This window comes from Dendropsophus ebraccatus, chromosome 8 (genome assembly GCF_027789765.1).
Source record: "Dendropsophus ebraccatus isolate aDenEbr1 chromosome 8, aDenEbr1.pat, whole genome shotgun sequence".
NCBI classification, from domain to species: domain Eukaryota; kingdom Metazoa; phylum Chordata; class Amphibia; order Anura; family Hylidae; genus Dendropsophus; species Dendropsophus ebraccatus.
Window position 1 is genome coordinate 87,968,386 of NC_091461.1, and position 19,760 is coordinate 87,988,145.

Here is a 19,760-nt window from a genome sequence, read left to right on the forward strand (position 1 = left end):
CTTCTGATGACAATCACATTTGCACCGGGAAAAAAAAAGAAAACAATAGCTCTCTTTTCAATGCTATGGAAGAAATGAGACAAGAAGAATACACTTTAACCCTTTATTTTCTAAATAATGAAAAGATACACCTATATATACTGTAACATCAGGTATAGTATAATAAAATGAAAATACACATAAATATTACATGGCTATTGACTATTAAATACGATCACTATTTTTGGAAATAAAATCTTTAAAAGTTTTTCCTTTCTCTTGGCCAAATAATTAAATGTGCCCGATGTGCGTTATACACCAAGACTATGATAATGTCTATGTCTACTAAAAAAAACATTCTTTCAAACAACTTCCTAAGAAATAAAGTATGTGGCATGTTAATCTAATCATTTACTTTTTATTACATCTATTGGAGATTTGTAGTCAGACCGGTACACTTGCATAAACAAATGTTACTATGGAAAAACCACCTAAAGGCAATAGGGAAAGATAGAACCCAGAGCAACAAGAACATCGGAAGTTACAATGCCAGAAATAAAGCAAGAAAAATACTAAAAAGAGTAATGTACCATTAAAATAGACATAGGGGGTTGTCTACTTTTATTATTTCATTGTATACATTGTTTCCTAATTATTACAAGTCTGGTATACCTTAAAAAAACACAAGAAATGTCAGTAGTTGGAAAAGTCCATCTCTCCAGAGATGAATAAAGCTGGCACAGACTGCTTAAAACACCAACCCCATAGTGTTAACTAAATTTAGATGAAACCTGAAACACTGCTTTAAACTGTAAGAGCAAAGCAAAGAGAAAGAAGTGCCAGAAGGCAACCCAAAAAGCCTTCCTGAAGGACAGAGAGCCTGCAGCTAAACCACAAATCTCACTTGGAAGGGAAAAGCACACAGGGACCTGCATAATAAAAAGAGATCTGTGTAATATCAAAACACATCCTGTCTCTGCCACTGGAACGACGATCCTCCTCTGGTTAGAAGGAAGCATTTCAAATACACATTAAAAAGCCAGCAATGTACTACATTCTGCTTCTAACTCTAGGCAGGAGAATAGGGGAGCAATGGGGAAAGCCAGTAAGGGTCAGGTGGAATATAAAGAGTGTGTCCAGACTTGCTGAAAACTTGCTGGGAATGAAAAAATATTTAGGATAAGACAACAGGTAAGGGAGATAAAAGACAATAAGTATGGTGTACTGTGCGCACTGGAACTGCCACCTACTGTACACATCTATCACCAAGGTTTACCAGACCCGCACAACGGATTATTCTAAATAAGAAAAGTTGTTATGTCTGCATCACCTGGCAAAGGAATGTTACACTAAATTGTGGGGCAGCCCCATTAAAATATTATAAAAAGTTCTACTGTGCAGTCAATGGATGCAGTCCCTAATTGTACAGCTATTGGACACTGCCGCTGTGCTCCACCCATGAAGACCGAAAAAGCATGGGCCCAAATGTTGTCCTGTTTGATTGACCTCTAAGACCACCCACTGCTGTGTGTTATACAGTATATTACGTCACAACTTCCCCACAGACAACTAAAGTCAGACTACAGTTTATTTCACTTACTATTGTCACCTTTATTACATAGGTGTTAAAGTGTGTCTATACAATGTGTGTACTGTACATAATCCTAAAGATGTTATGAGGGTATTCACTATACATTGGCCTTCAGAAGCACTGCAACTTGTTGTGGCATAAATTCTTCTAGGTATTAAAATCATTCTGTAAAAATACTGGCCTATCAGAGCCAAATCTCATTTCCCTATTGCTGAAAATTGTGTGTAGGTGACATGTGGACAGAACAGCCTAGATGCTTTATAGAAATAAGATCTGCAGACTGTGAAGGCCAGGGAAGTGGGTAAAAGTCATTGGATTTAACTGGACTGTAATCATTTATATAGCCTATATAGCTGGAATCAATCTTATATGGTCACTGTATGTGGAATATTGGTCTTTGTATAGTGGATTTTATTCAGTAGTAGTGTAGTGGTATTGGTCATTATGTGGTGCCATTTGTGCAACGATGCAAGAGTGATTTTCAATGTCCACCAATTACGTTTTATAATTGGTGATACCATTTCTGTGATTATCCAAATTTTTGGTGGTATCTAATATCAGGCTATTACAAGTTTTTTTTTAGGTCATTATGTGGTGCCAATATTTGGTCATGAAGTGGTGATATTATTTGTTCATTGTAAACAGGAACGTTTGGTATTATTGGTCTTGGTATACTGTATAAGGTCAGTAGCAGTATGGTGCCAAGGGTAGTTTTCATAGAGGTAATATTTGCCCCCTGTATACTGGTAACATCAGTCTTGGTACAGTATACAGGATTTAGTCAGTAACAGTATGGGGGTAATATGTATAATAATTTTTTTATTATTTGTCTCCTGTTATTATTGATAACATTGGCCTACGTATACTGGATTTTGTCCGTATGGTGGTAATATTTGTTAATAAAACTTGCTCCTTATATAATAGCGTTAGTGGTTTTATTTATCTTTATTTTTTAAGCAAACACGTGGTTTTTGACACAAAAAGTGGGCAGGCTGAGGGTGGACCCCAAGAATGATTCCCTCTTGTGAACCCAAGATACTCCAGTTCGACACTGAACATGAAGATGAGATTTCATGCTGCACTTGGGAGTCATGTGTCTAATTTCCAAACAGGGAAGTTCCAATCATGACGTGTCCCGTGGCCACTCAGTGTGTGATCATATATATGTGTGTATATATACACTGTATCTATCTAGACATGAACTGCATACATTCATACGAGAAGCACGTTCTTGTTATTTAGCAGTTAACTCGGTCTATTTGGGTGTGTGCTGCAAGTTTGAATTATGACTCATTGGGACATTGTCATTTCAATCTTCCCTGACAGCGCAGTCTAGCACTCAGAAGCAGACACTGGAGACAGTTCTCTTTCACAGCTGTCAGCTGTGACAGTTTCCCATCTGAAATGTTGATGCCTTGTGATAAGCAGTGATACACACAGCATCATCTACTAGGACAAATTATCCCTTCAGGACCAGTGTTAGCTCTGAGTAGCATGGATTATAGGTGACCCAAAGAGAAAATCCAGCACACACTGCCCATAAGTCATCATCTTACAAACCGGGTGATGCAGTAATGCAGTACACGTTTTATCACAAATTTGTTAAAAGCTATTCCACCATATTCCCTCAGCCTACACGATGGACACATGAATGTAAGCTCTTGACTGTAGATATATACAACATAAAGTCCTTGAGGTGACTCTGAAAATGATTGCCCAAATGCTATTTCTATATAGCAATCATCAGTTGTCTTAAGTTTAGGCAAAGAAAAAGGATGTGAAAGTCTGCAGAGTAGGAACATTATACTGTGATACAAATGTAAATGTAATGTGATATATATGTAGAAAAATATATTGTGCCTGAAAAAATATAGCTGTGACCTATGTATAAGATACAGATTAGAGGTTTACCATAGCTTCATGGCGGCACCATGCCCACAGACATGCTGGTTTGAGCTACCATTCCCACATAGATTAGTATGTTGTATTTCTTTGTATTGTATGGAGGTATGTGACATGTGTATATATCTCCAGTCCCCACCGCCTTTTCCACCAGAGCAAGGGGGAAAATCAATATAAGTGGGTAAAGAAATGCCAAGAAGAATATCTTCCCATCATCCTTGTTAAGGTATATCAAGTGGTCGCTTTGTCATTCTGGATGTTGCCTCTGGTTTTGGGGTAGGAATGCAGCTTCAGTTTATCTGCCCTGTGTGATCAATACTTAAGGGTGGAAAATATTCATTCTATTTTCACCATTAATCCGTAAATGCCTCAATCGTAGTCCATAGAGGAAACAAACATTATTTTAACAGTAACCACCTGAATACATACTAAAGCTACAGAACTCACATATATTATTCTGTATCACAATTGTATATTTGCAAAAAACTGAAAATCCACTTCCTCTTCACTTTGCTCATCTGTTCAGTAGTATTCCTTAGACGCAAAAGTAGAGTTGTGGGAAGCGGAAGCATCTTGAGTGTTCTTCCTCCACCCTGACTCTTGCAGCTTCTCTTTGCTATCCTGTCTATAGCCTCTTGTTAGCTTTACCTCCCTGTCCACACCCTCTACCTCTCATTTCTAAACTGTCTCCCTCTATTCGGTTCTCTGTCTTCCCGCAGCTCTCCTCAGACAATCATCCAATGCCAGCTCCCACTTTGAACATCCCACCTCATCATACAAACTGACACAGTTATGCTTTTCAAAAACCCGCAGCCAATCTGTTAATCATTACTTATTTACAAACGCCTCTGGGCCTGGAGGGGCTTGTAAGGAGCGTGCACGATACCCCAGTCAGCTTCGCTTTCTGTGCTAGTGAAGTAACTTAAATAAATAAATAAGTGGAGGGAATAGAGAAAATAAATAAAGTAGGAAAAAAAGGAAACACTCCCCCTAAGGCAACCTAAACCCATCACTTTCCATTGCACATAAGATGTACTGGATAACACTAAAGTATTTAATATATATATGGTATAATATACCTACAGGAATGGCCTTTTGTGCAGAGCATGGCTGTCTGGTATCTGGTAATTTGATGTTTTGCTAAAGGCAAAAGCATAAGAAAAAAAAATGCACCTAGTGTACTGAGCTGTCAGTGGGATTCTCTGGGGCCTGTAGGGTAAAGATGTACCCTAAAGCATCAGAATCTTGACATGGCTTTGAAGCACATGAAAACTGTGTAAATAACTCCCTGGAATTATTATCACTCAAGATCAAAGGAAGGAGAGAGATTTAACAGAGCTAGAAAAGGGGGTGAGCCATTTCTGGCTCCGTGAGGCCAGTTAGTGTTTGCAGAGTTTCTTCTCTTTTATTATTTTAGCAATTTGGAAACCAGCAGTAAAGAGGGGGGAAAAAAATCATCTTTTTTCTATTGCAAGCACTTTGCCCGCTTCTGCTCCAGGGTGACTCAGCTAGTAACCCAGCTTTTAAGCTTAGATACGATGTTGATACTTAAGGTTCCTGAAAACCATTCCGGACATATTACCGTACATGTATTTGTACTGTAATGTTTAATTGTTTAGTCTATTCTGACACACGCTATCGCTGTGGATATGTCACCTTCTATGTTATTTGCTGCAGATTATTGTGCAAGTTTAATGGATCAAAGTTTAGGCAGTCTTATATAAAGGGCTTCTTATATATTCTCTCAATAACCTGAAACATATCCTGTTTAGCGGGAAGCAGTTCTGATAATAAAGTAGCAAAATGTCTATTTTTTGTGGCATCTTAATCGGCAGGTATATATATATATATATATATATATATATATATATATATATATATATATGTATTAGGTATAGATATATTAGGAGAATGCACTATATACGCAAGGCATACAGCAATTGTAAAGAGCTGCTATCTCTGATTCATGCATTGGAAAAAGTTTGCAAGACTATGTTACACAGTCTTTCTTTTAGTGAAGCATATGCCAGTTTCACCTATACCGGATTTCACACAGCTACTTTCTGTAGTGTCAATCCCTATGGCTCTATGGTCATACAGCTGATTTTCATTCCGCTGTGTGAATGTATGCCCTGCCCTTTTAACCCATAAGCTGCTGGAATAATACTGTACTACGCTCCTGCCCGCTTCTCCCACAGCGCACTGGGACAGTGCACTGAATGGCTGATCAGGATGACAGGGTGCTGGGTGCCAGAGAAGCAGGTCGGAGCACGGACAGGCAATGTTTTGGCCCAGCAGTGGTGGTTTAAGTGGGCAGGGCATACATTCTCACAGCGGATTTTCATTCCACTGCAATAATATAGCCCCTACCCACTTGACAATGTAGAGCCATAGGAAATGACACTACAGAGTATTGCAACAGATTTGCGGTGGAATCTGTTGCGATGCGGTACACCTGAAACTTGCCTTAGGCTATGTTCACATACTGTCTTTTATAGTAAAATCTTCATTCTCAGTGATTTTTATTGAAGTCTATGGATACAACGGCCGTTAATTCACACAATGCATAGAATAAAGGCCGTTGTTTGCAGCGAACATCAAATTAACGTTTAGGACATTTATTGGCGGATGTTATTTAGCAAACAATGCCCGTTATTTTAAGTTGTACACACATTTTTTGGGGGGAGGGGGGGGGGTCGTCCTTTCACAGGCTTGTGGACCTGGGTGTTAAATGCGGCAATCATTAAACCTAAACTTAAATAATGTACCATGATGGCTTGCAAAGTATGTTAAACAATGGCCATCATTTTGAGTATCACATATTGGCTGTTAAAAATCTTTGTGTGAACATAGCCTTGAACCTGTTCTATCTTTACTGAACATTCAGACATTTCAAATAAGGAATGGACACTACATGGTACACTTACTGCTTGAAAATACAAAAAGTCTCATACCTATGGCACATCGGTTATAGACACCAGAAAAACTGTTAGAAAAAAAAATAGTATAGTAACGTAAAAATGTAAAAAAAAAAAAAGTGATAAGGTATCTTTTTAAAGTGACACTGTCACCCCCTTTGTGCATTCTGACATCTCTACACAGGTGTAAAGGGTAAATTTAGCTTTTTTCATACCTTATTTCATATCATACGTCATGGTGCTTGTTCAAGTAAAAAGTGTCCTTTTATCAACTGCAGATTGTATTAAGTGGGCGTGGCCTCGTGGCATTAGCGCCACTTAGCCTCGCCCACAACTGCATCGTCGGCCCCGCCCCCTTGACGCCCATTGGTTGGCCGACATAAAGAGGGTGGCGTCTAATGGCCGACGAGGGGGCGGGGCCAACTGTGGCATTGTGGGCGGGGCTAAGTGGCGCTAATGCCGCGAGGCCCTGCCCACTTGCCACAATCTTCAATTGATAAAAGATGACTTTTTACTTGAACAAGCAATATGATATAAAATAAGGTATGAAAACCGCTAAATTTACCCTTTACACCTATGTAGAGATGTCAGAATGCAAAAAGGAGGTGACAGTGTCACTAAGTGGTTTGCGCTGTTGCCTTTCAACTATGGATACTTGAATTCTAATCCAACCAGGGGTAACATACAGTATGTAAGGAGATTGTATGGTTTCCCAATGTTAGTGTGGGTTTCTTCGGGCACTCCAGTTTCCTCCCAGACTACAAAAACATACTGATAGGTTAATTTGGAATATAAAAGTGATCCCTAATAAGTACAGGGGCCAATGTGCATAACGACAAGCTATGTAAAGTGCTGTGGACTATGTAAGCGCTATGTAAAAGAAGGCATTATTATTAATAGGCTCTCTATGCACTTAGCCTATTTAAATGTGCTACTCTGTTTTTACCTTTTCTCCATGTATTTATGACAAAACCAGACAAAAAACGAATTCTAACAGCAGACTTTAACTACAAAAGAGTATTGTATTAGGAGAAATGCTTCACACCCCCTAATCCTAAAACTATGGATTAAAAAAAAATACAGGACTAAATTTCAATAGTAAACTGAAGTGGCCGCCTTTTTTTTTTATATATATATTTTTTTTTTATAATGTCTGCATATTATTATTTTTTTTACTATTATTTTTGCTTAAATGCTGGATGTAATAACCGTGTGCCACACTGACAAGTTTTCAGTCGTCATGTAAAATAAATGCAGTAGGAATTTGCCACTGAGCACTGCTACTTCCTATCCTGCCGACAGCTCCCAACAAAGTTCTGAATGTCCTAATTACCGCGCTGTCACGTCACCGCTACATTGTAGAACTTCAGTACGGCCTCAGACAAGCAGCTTGCATGTTATTAGTTTTTCTCTCCCTTCACCGTCTAAATCAATTAATGAAGATTTGATTTCAATCGACAGCATAAAAGGGAAGGTAATTCTCAGGTTCGGCTCAGATTGTACTAATTCATTCAACATAGTCCCAATGAACAGATAGTTGTACTCACAGGCAGCGCTTCAAAGAGAGACTAGCCTTAGGCTAGCATATCATGGGAGCTGGCTGATTGGTTCATGTCATCATTAGTGCCACCGCTTGTTTGCAGCTACACAGGAACAGGACGAGGGGAGAGTGCTCCCACTTTAGAGCCGACGTATTTTTCAAACGCCTTTTCAAATTGTTTTCCATGACAGAAATTGTTTTTTCAGCTCTGTCATTACCTGCTGATACGCTGACAGAATAAATACTCACGCTTTAAAAAGCCATCTAACAACCCTGCAGGTTTTTTTTTTTTTTTCACCCATTCTCATTTTTTTTTCCCTTCAACTGCAACATTTATTTCGAAACAGTAAAATAGAGACGAGGGTTTAAACACATACTGACACATTGCCTGCTGCTTTGTGGAAGAAGAAGAAGAAGAAAAAAAAAACTTCATCCAAGGGTAAAGACAGGCCTTTAAAGACATTCAACTCGACACATGGAGTTAAGGTTCTCAATGTATCGAGACTGAACTTAATACTTCAGCACCATGGACAGCAGTCACATAGGTCTAAACAAACACCTACAGTACCTTGGACAGCTCTTTAAGTCCTCGCTAATATCCAAACATGTTTTACATAAAACCACCACTATATGACCCGAAACACTGTTGATATTTGACTCGGCTCTTGTAAACTAACAGGAAAGTTTTAGATTTGCATCAGGCTTTACTACCTTAGGGGGCTAACTATATATGATGTCACCCCCAGGTCCTAGTGCCTTAGAGTAACAAAAATCCCCCGTCACCTAAGAACACTTTAGCTTTGGCTGTCCAGGCATGATGGGAGTTGTAGTTTTGCAACAGCTGGAGAGTCAAGGTTCCCTTCCCCTTGAGTAGATTGATATATAGTTCTGTCCAGAATGTTTCAAGATAACTTGTCATTTATTAATATACATTTTTGACGAGTCATGTGGGCGGTCCTACTGAGTGGTTGACAGTTCCCTCAATATGCCCGTTTCTACACAGATAACTGTCAATCACTAAGCAGGACTGCCCACACAGCTACTTAGCCTAGAATGAGCAGAGATTTGCATGTCTACATAGATAAGTTATCATGGAACTTTTTTTTACAGACAATATATATTATATATATATATAGAGCAGCTCCTCCAGCCTTCACACTGGACTATATTTTCAATGTGACAGGTCGCATTCAAGGGTATGTTTAAATAGGTCTGAAATGTTAGCACTTCCCTATTAAAGTTGATTGAAGGATTTCAGTCCCAAAAGAACACACCATAATATCATTTTTGTCGAACACATCACAGCAAACAATGCTTTGGAGAGAATAAAGAGCAGCGTTTTTATGATCACTTCTATTGCCTTCTTACCTCATCATGTTGGGTGATGAATTAGGAGAGTGACGCATTCCTCCATTCCTTTGCTTTTTTTTAGGTGACAATGCTGATGGCTGCTCATCTTCAACTGCAAACACAGGCAAAGCGGTCAGGCAGGGGAGAGTGAGGAGGACTGTAGACAGAACACAACAAGAAACTAACAGAAGAAGAACAGAAGTGAAAGGAATACAGACAAAACATGGAACAAGTCAGCCACTCCACCACCACTAGCCTACAATGGAAGGGACAGAAGCTGTTATATGTGAGGACATAAAGCACACTGAGAAAACAGGAGTTGTGCTAGGCGTTGAGGAGGCTGGGGTGGGGGTTAAAGCCTTAACATTTACTTGCTGGGACTTGGGGAAAAATACCATGCAGGATCCCTCTTCTGAGCAGATTAGCTTATCATAGTTCTCTACCCCAAGTGTCTCGCTAAAGTAATGCCAACTACAAATGCAACACCTAACTCAGTACAAATGAATTATTCTGTAATGTACAGATTGTAGATATGTAGTAAGTTGCTATTCCCATCTCGCTTGGCTCAATTTTTACTAGTAAAGCTCAATCTACCTTCCTATAACCTATGATCCCTTATACATCAAAGCACACATAGCTTGGTGTTATAGAATACTATCCTACAATGGTAACTTAAGCGATAACTCTACATTTGACTTCTATTGTAAAATATTTTCCACTTATATTGATCTAGAATTGTAAATCAAAAATAAAAATACATGTTCTTGCTGTAGTGAACAGTTTAGTGCCAGGTGATAAATACTTGTAATATCTTGATAATGGCATCACCTACGGAGTGGTGAACCTGAATATATGTGGGGCATATTTGACAATGGATTTGTTATGTTGTTTAGTGTGTTTCCCTTCGCTGTAGTGTTTATGCCTTTTCACTCCCCATGAACCAACATGCAATGTTAACCTACATGCTAATTCTATCCTGGGAAGCCTCCAACCTAATCTTCAATTACTTCCTCCCCTACTGTATTTCTAGACATGTACTGTTAGCTGTTTGTTCTATTAATTAAACCCTCAAGGGGTCTGAAATGTATTGGATTAGCATAGACTTCATTTCAGAGCTCTGCAGAACAATTTAAGGCTCCGTTAACCTGTTAATGGACTGCTTTTGTAAGAAAGTGGTTGCTTTTAAACAAAGCTCCGGAACCCAGCAGTAAGCAAGAATTGATCAGTAGCAAGTTAAAAAAAAAAAAAAAGACCTAACATATGAATGCTATAGCAAGCATCAAGATTACTGTAAATCATCAACGTCCGGTGGGCAGCACAACACAAAAGTTGATTGGAAAAGTTTCTATTTTTTTGCATAGTTATGACTGGTTAAACGGAATATGTGTTCACATATGCCAATATGTTATATTGAAAGCCAATGTCGAACCAAATATTAGTTGAATATTACACCTTCCTCAGCCTGCAAACTAAGTCTTAATAATTGTTATAGGTAATGCATTTCCTCAGTATGTAATAGCCGGTAGCATTCTTTTTCTAAAAACACCTATGATCATCTAAACAGCATTATTTTGCTTCTCTCTAGTAGGGATGGTCCGAACAGAGTTCGGTTTCGTACGAACCCGAACTCTCGGTAATGATTCCCGCTGTCTGCCCGCTCCGTGCAGCGGGCGGATCCAGCGGGAGGACCGCCTGGAAAACTGGGATACAGCCATAGCCATAGGCTGTATCCCAGTTTTCCAGGCGGTCCTCCCGCTGTATACGCCCGCTCCACTGAGCGGGCAGACAGCAGGAATCTGATGCCGAGCGTTCGGGTTCATACGAACCTGAACCTCGGAGGGTTCGGACCATCCCTAGCTATGTTTGTCTTAAAATATAAAGTGTCCATAACACAACAATCCAGGCGGAATTTTTTGCATTATGTTTTTCTTCCTGGAAAGGTATGAATAAATTGACAACTGGGTGTTGCAACTCCCCTTTGTCAGGGGGTGTGTCCCTACACAGTCGGAATCTGCGGTGACAGTCTGTACCCATCTGATTGTCAGGGGGAATGGCAAAATCCATACATTTCCAGGAGGAAAATAAATGTTTAAATAAACAGATACGTCAGAAGAGCTTAAACTGTAACCTAAACTATCACAGTTCCGTCCTAAATGACAACACTATGCTCATGTTATACAAAACATTGAAAAAAGTTGAAGTGCTCTACCACTGTGCAAGGAATGGCCACACAATCACATGATAATCTAAAGGTTATACCATATCCTAGTGATATGTCATAATAGTTAAAAATGAAAATAGCCTTTTCAATACTGTATGTGCAGGACATTTTGAAACCATTTTCAGGTCACCCTTAAGGTCACATGTGGTTGGGTTTCAGTGACAAACTAACGTAACCATTTCTTTTTGTACGAACAATGACCTCATCTGTCTTGTGCTTATCATATTTATACTGAAAATAGGAATTATTTGTAGGGAAATCCATTTATAGTGCAATGTAGCAATGACTCTGTTAAGGGTTAAGACAAGAATCTTAGTTCCATGCATCTCTTGAAAAGACAAACCAACAAGCACTAGTCATAGACAGTGCAGATTAGGCCATTAGAGTAAATTTATTATGCTTCCAATTCTAACCATTATATAACAGATACACAAGTTCACGTAAACTTTCTAATTAATAGCATGACAATCCCATATCTTCATGAGTTACAATCTTATAAGGTACATAAAAAAATGTAAGCCAGTTCTATGGTTCCAGAATCTGTATCTTACATTTCTGCTTGTTACAGGATTTCAGTAATTCTCCACCTTTTATCATCATCACATTTTTTAGGCCCGCATTTCTGTGATATATGATGCGGTTTAATGATAACTACTTTATAGTAAAATTGCTCAGTGTATAGTATTAGTAACTGTACTCACTGCACTTACTGACAGCAGCTCCCTGTGTACCCCATAGAGCTAAAATCAGACTCCCCTCCTCCAGGCTGTGTGTCCTGCTGTGTGGAGAGGCTGTCCATTATATGGCCGACATGGAGAAGCATGTGCCCATGCCCCTCCCCCTGTGTCCACCATTGGGAACGGACATGGTCACATGTTCCTCCATGTCAGCCATCTTATGGAAAGACTCACCACAGAGCAGGGCAGCACAGCCTGGAGGAGGGGAGTCTGATTTTAGCTTTATGAAGTATACAGGGAGCTGCTGTCAGTATATACAGTGAGTACACTTACTAATACTGTACACAGAGCAATTTTAATATGAAGTGTCCAACCCCTTTAACATTACTCGGTAAGCTCCCTTTAGTGGTGCCAGCGGGTAGACAAATTACATCAATTTATTTAAAAAAAATAAATAAATAAATTTATGAAAAATTACTCACCAAAGAATTTACCACCCTATCAGGTTAAAAAGGGGGGGGGGGGGGGGTTAATTTTTTGTCTAACAGTTTATGTATGTTTTCTTATAAGGATCATATAAAAATCTTTAGGATCAGGGGTACTAGCAAAATGTTAACGTTGTTAGTCACAACAACTGAACAATGGCACACGTTTTAATGAAAAATGTTCTCCTGTAGGAATAGTATCCCTATTGTGGCATTATGGCAAAGCCCAACGACCGGACACGTTACTGCTGTGGTTCTGACTACTCTAAGGCAACGAAACACAGGAAAGAAAATTCTTAATGCAACTGGATTCATATGAACTGTTTAATATTTTTGTGTACGGAGTATTTATTCTATAGGCAAAGACACTGCAATATCATTGTTTGTATCTTTTATAATACATTCTGAATCTGATATAATTAGATCCAAAATACGAGTAGTAAACTAATGCTGGAGAATAGTGCTGAAATGGGCATATATAGCACTTCTCCGAAGGCACAAAGTCAACAATGTAGCAGAAAAGACTTAATAGGGAATATTCATGAAATCTAGTACAATGAGAAAAAAAAAATAGCGCTGCCAAAGCAACTATATACTGTCATTGTACAATATGACTTGCTTGGTCAGCTCCACCTTATTCCTTGCTCGCTGTTTTCATAAATGTATACCAGAAAATGACACCACGTTAATAATGAATTTCTATTCTATAAAGCTATGTAATGTAAATAGCAATGTCAATGCTATTTAACCCGTCCTATTGTCTGATGCCACATGAAGGGATATCATTTCAACAGGAGTGCTAGAAGATCACGCAAACGCTATAAAAAATCTGGATCTACATACATAGCTCTCGACTGAACAGAGGTTGCTTAGGGTGATAGCGATATTTCCCTGGCAGGCTCAGTGCCCGCTGCAACCTGAGATTGGTAGAGTTCCCTGTATCAGAGGGGCCCAGTAACTGCAGGTGCAGCAGAGAGGGATCACTTGGTAAAAACAGGCTTCCTTTGCGGTTATTTACAAGAGGAATAGGATCTTGTTGCTCCAGGCTGAGTTTAGAGCCTGGCACAGAGTTGGACGTGGCATTCTGGGGAACAAAGGATATTCTGTGGACACTTAATCTAGCTTCTTTCTTTGTGGCTGAAGAGGGAGAAACAAAAAAAAATTGAACAATTAGGAGCATAAAGGGAGAATAGGATGGGGCCTTGTAAATTTGAAATTTCTTTTGAGATGAAAGCTTTCTTCTTGAAGATGACAAAAGGACAACAAGGCTCACAGGACAAGATACGAGACAAGGAAGACTTGCATTACAATAATTCCATTAAGAATACATCAGCGATTTGCTCATTAGATTAATCACCTCAGTAAGCACAGACATTTAACCGAATTATATGTAATTAATCTTGTGAAATTTATCCCCAACAAACAATATTGGATGTTTGTTTCCCCTGCTTGAGTATGACATCAAATCACCTTGTATGGTGAAAAGTATCAGAGAAAATTACTCACATATCAGTGAAACACAATCTGCAATGAGATGCTTGATTTGCAACCTGGTAATAGAACTGAGAATATGACACCATGTTCATTGACTGCCAGTCTTGGAATATTGGACAAAACTGTTATAAGTATCCATGTGCAGACTGTGCCCTCCTACTGTTACACCTCCATAACCATAAATACAGAATTATATATCTGTCTCCTCAATAAAATCACAGACACCATCATATTCAGGAGTTCATAAAGCTAACACTAATTTTTCAGGGTCACATTGCCCAAGGCTATATTTATTATCGGGCAACTGATGGCACATACCATGTGATACGTGTTGCTGCCACCTATCAATTCAGGGTGGTGCACTCATAAGAAGCCAACACTTCACCCAGCGTCTCCTACTACTGGCACTGGTCCTTGTTTAGTCAATATTTGTGCGCCAGTAAAATGTAAATATTTGTGCAAATGTATGCAGTTATTTATGTATTGAGTGTGTAAGAACGTAAGTAGGTAATGTGTATGCCTCTGTGTGCGTCTGTAGTGAATGTATGGGTGCAAATGTAAAAGCCCTATTGATCAACTGATCAAGTGCTCATTCGATAGCTGATCACTAGGATTGTACCACCATAAAGATCATTAAACAAGGATGTGTGATCGACAATTGTGTATTGTAAGTGAAGGACCACATAAACCATCCAGTAATTTTTTTGTGTGGCCCTGGAAGTGCTACTCTGCAGAGTTAAAGTGAATTTGTCACTTACAAAATGCCCTGTGAACCACCTCCACTGGTGCAGGTATCAGAATAAAACATTTCCATCTGTATATTTTGGTATAGTGCCCTGGTGGCGGGGCCTCAGATTCCTGTGCACTGAACCATACACCCCGCCTCTATAACACTACCCAGCAAGACTGAAACCTTCTTATGGAGATACAGCCACAACTTTACAAGGTATGAATGGAAATCTGTTATAGTCATACACGCACAGTTTACAGGGCAGTAAAGGAGTCACTTCATTACCAGGAGGTGAGGTCTTCGAGGTCTAATCCCAATGATTATAAAGTGATGGCATAGCCCCTTTAAAAGGGTTATCCAGGGAGCAGAAAAGGTCCCACCTGTTCTATCCCCCGGTGCTCCACCTCCTCCTATTGGCTGTCTCAGAAGTATACCTTGTCAGGAGCATTGTGTGTGGTCGAAACCATGCCATGTCACGCATGCAATGTCTCATAGCTGCCCGATGACACAGCAACATTGGTATCATCAGGCAGCAACTGAACATCAATTTTTCGCCCGCACACAATGCTCGTGTATGTAACAGTAATGTCAACACATCACTGAAACAAACATTTTATAAAAAATAATTCCCTTTGAAATCTTCTTTGAAGTCATGTTTTGGTTGATCTAACAAAGAAATTTAGTTTTGAACCGTATTAGTATTGAACCACTTTAGGAATATTTAGAACAAAAGCAATATGTATCATTTGCAAACCGCAAAAGAATGTGTAGTCTTCAGTGATATTACTAAAGGGGAACAATTCCTTGAAAACTATAACAACCAATTTATAATGTGTTGCCATGTCCCCAATACAGACAAGACAATGAGCAAAAATCTCTTTGCAAGTGTTTTTACATTTTACCCTATGCAGATATAGCCACATAAGTCATATCCAAAAACCAAAAAAAACTTTTATCGAAGAAGGAAAAAGAAAAATGGCAATAGGGCGAATTCAAATTTTCTAATTATAGATGGAAATACGTTTTCCTTGATTTCCTGTTGTGGCAAAAGGGTTAACATGGGAACTGCTAAGAAAATACAGCTTCAACCTTTGTGCTGTTAGCTCTGAGCCATCCAAGGATGCTTATTGCAGCCGTCAGCTGCCGCATAGACTTAAAACCCAGCACGATAACTCCTAGTCTCATCTGCCCCTTGTCAAACCCAGGAAGCTGGGTTAGGAGGAGACTCAGTGTGGCAGCTTCACTGTGGAACTGGAAGAGCCCAGACGGCCCCTGTCTCTCCGTTTCTGGGCAAAGCAAGTGATGGCTCCTTAATGCATTCTTTATCAAAGGTATTTTCCCTATTACTTTCCTTTCTTTACAATCCCTTACCAGGTCAAGTAAGCCCAGGAGAGAACACATTAAAAGGACTGTCATAAATGCAGCTGATGGCAATGGTGCATTTTAATAGTATTAGGGAATATTATGATTTTATTACATTGAAATGCAAAAAAGGCTGAAGTACAAGAAGGCAATTTCTAAGTAAGCAAAGAGTAACTCGCTTTGTATGAAAAAAAAAACACAATGAGGATTTGGACAGACAAACAGAAACATAAAACAAGACAATACAGGAATACATATACTGTAGAGTTGAGTGGAAAGCCGAATAGCAAGTAACCAGTGACATTAGAAGTCACTTTATTCTCTAATGTCTTGGTATTAAGACAAGATCTTGAAATCTCTAGAACAGTACTTCAAGTGTCTCCCATTTAGTCAGGTGGTGAGTACAATCAACCAGTGTCATTGCTTCCTTTGTAAATGACTTTGCTTTCCCATGCTTCATACACACATCTGTCCTTGTCAGTCACAAGTCTCCCATCTCACTCTGTCTCATCTAATCCATAGTTCTGGGCTAGCGCTGTCCGTTAGATTAAGATCAACCATTGCTCTGAGTTCTTCTGTCTTGCTCTCCTTGTCTTAATTAGCCTCTTGTTTGTATCACTGGGTAATTCTATGCCTATCACTAGTAATCTCTATCAACCTTTCAATATCTTTATATCTATCACAGTGCATCCATCTCTCTCTCCCCTATATTCACCTTCCCTGATCTATCAGCTTGCTGTCTAACTAGGTGACTGTTTTCTTCTAGGTTCTGCACCTATCTCCTGTCTGTCAGAGCAGTTTTCCTCATCTCCATTTCACTTCCAGCCTCTGCACCTACCTATTAGTCTATGTTGGTAGAGCTATCAATCTCCAGCTTGCTTTTTCCTGTACTTTTCTCATGAGATGTTTCCTACAGGGATTAAAGGACCTGAAGCTCAGTTCACTGTACCCGTGTGCTGCCAGCCTTATTCAATCTTCTACCAAACGCCATGCTTCATTTGTAATGGGGCCGGGTTGGTACAACAGCAAGCTTCTTCTTTCCATAACCTAAATATACTGCTCTTCTCATCCTTATTCTTTGTTCTAAAACTTCATCTCCTGCTTTGTTTTAAGTAACATTTTTACAGCACAAGATGGAGTCTTGAAACATACAAGGTGTATTATGCCTCAAAAAAAATAAAAAATACTACAGATAATCTACAGTTTTACTCAAAGAAAAAACAACTAATTTCCTCCTTAAAGGGATATTCCAGGGGGGGGGGCACTTTTTTGCTGGGCCCGGGGAGGAGGAAAAAGACATCCACTCACCTCCCCGGTCCCAGCGGCGGGTCCCGCATTGCGGCGCTCCGGTGCCCAGTTCCCGTCCGCTTCCTGGTGTCTGACGCGGGCCCGAGATGTGACGCCTCAGGTCCGCTCAGCCAGTCAGTGAAGGAGGTGGGATCCGTTTCAAGTCCGCTCAGATCCCGCCTCTGTCACTGACTGGCTGAGCGGACCTAAGATGTATCATATCGGGCCTGCGTCAGACACCAACAAGCGGCCAGGAACCGGGCACCGGAGCGCCGTGATGCGGGACCCGCCGCTGGAACCAGGGAGGTGAGTGGACTACTTTTCCCTCAGCCACCTGCTCATGGGTACCAGCAAAAAAGTGCCCCCCCCCCCCCCGCTGGAGTACCCCTTTAATGTCAAATGCTGTCAAACACAGTGGAACAAATGAAACAAAGGATTGAAAGAAGCTCCATAATACTAAAGTAGGGCTAAACTCGGCATCTCTCAACATTCCCTTAAAGGTAACCAGTCACATTAAAAATGCACTTCAATCTGTAGGCAGCATGTTATAGAGCAGGAGCTAAACAGGATAATATACATATTAATAGGCAAAGTGCCACTATTACTTATTTATCTGTATAATCCTCTGCTTGTTCTGGGCTTAGGAGTCCAGTGGGTGGTCCTATTCAGTAACTCTGCATGTACGCCCATATAGGGAAAGCTGTCAATCACTAATTAGGACAACCCACTGCACTCTGTAGCCCAGAACAAGCAGGGGATGAGATGGATAAATCACATGTAAACTATTCCTGGAAAAATATACATCAATCTGCTCAGTTCCTTCCGCTTGATGACATGCTGCCTGCAGACTGAAAAGCATTTTTAATGTGGCAGGTTCTCTTTAACCATCAGAGCTCCAGAAGCTTTGATATCTCAGCTCCTCCTGTCTAGCAATATTCAGAGGAACCTTAGTATATGGAGATCCACATAGAACATTCTGATTCACTGCTGTTCACTTGTCTCAAAGACCCATTAGGGTAATATAACATGAACAATTAAAACATCATCTGAAAGCTTAATAGTTAGGGCAATGATACATAGTAATTAATAGACACTTGGAACCAGAAACTGTAAAATATACAAATGCTTTGACTCTCTATTCTTCATCCTATGTCAGTGTTTTAGCAATATATACGCACAGCTCTTAAATGGTGGCATTTTAATTCCCGGTACATTAAATAAGAGGCTTCTTGCTTGCTAGGGTGCCCCTTTTAAGTATTTAAAGACAAGACCTTGATTCAGCTCCAGCATTGTCATGGCTGTTTTAGTTCTATGATGTGTACTAGCGTTCATACTGGAAACCAGGTCTGTAATGTCATAATCATAACTCACTATGGTTTCAGTTTGTAATTATGTAATTATTGCTATTTTCAAGCAATTTGTAATTACACTGATTATACCATGGTGAAAAACAAATACATAACAGCTAAACCGTATTTGTCTGTGGATTGTATGCATATATAGCTTACTGTATGTATCTAAATACTGCATGGATGATTGGTGGGGTCTGACCCTCTGTACCCCCAGCAAGCATGGTTAAACCGCAGTACTAGAACCCCCACACTCTCACTCGTGCCACTGTCCTACTTACTGAAATGGCCACAATGCTAGTACAAGGACTGTTTTCATTTCCTGTGTACTATGGCTATGGAACTGATAGAAAACTTGTAATATGAATATAACCACCCCTGACAATTAATGACATTAGGAGTCAGCAGGCATCTCTAAAGATTTTGGACTCTGCCAATCACACTGTGTTTAAATAGAGGAAATATTCAAGAAATTCTAGAGCATTATTGTTCTTTCCAGAAGTGGTCAACCAACAAAGATCACATCAAAAGCAAGATCACAAAGGAACCTAAGCCCATATCAGGAGGATACTGAAGAACAATGGTGTACATGGCAGGAGTGCAAGAAGAAAGTGGCTTCAATCCAAAAAGAACATTGCTGTCCATCTGCAGTGTGCTAAAAATTACCCAGTAAAGCCAGAAGTCTATAGTAATGTTTTTTTTTTTTTTTTTTTTTATGGAGGGACAAGACTAAATTACAGCTTTTGGGTTTAAATAAGAAGTGTTGACTGGGTTTAGGCCAGGATGGCCAGGATCTGTCAGTGAACTAAAACACAAGAGAACGTGGGTTGTAACAAGATAAAGACTCAAAGCACATCCTGAAGACTGGTTGAAGA

At 39.7% G+C, this 19,760-nt stretch overlaps 1 protein-coding gene across 7 annotated transcripts in view; it reads right to left on the reverse strand.

Moving 5' to 3' along the window:
• Window positions 1-19,760, reverse strand: part of KCNMA1 (potassium calcium-activated channel subfamily M alpha 1) — a 332,984-nt gene that overhangs the window by 48,806 nt on the left and 264,418 nt on the right. For 3 of the 7 annotated variants that reach the window (XM_069980872.1, XM_069980873.1, XM_069980869.1), the window contains one exon: window positions 9,299-9,392. In XM_069980872.1, the coding sequence (XP_069836973.1) occupies window positions 9,299-9,392 (94 nt within the window). Of the gene's footprint in view, window positions 1-9,298; window positions 9,438-13,506; window positions 13,801-19,760 lie in introns of all 7 variants that reach the window. The other 4 variants (XM_069980868.1, XM_069980867.1, XM_069980870.1 and 1 more) reach the window with 2 other exon arrangements.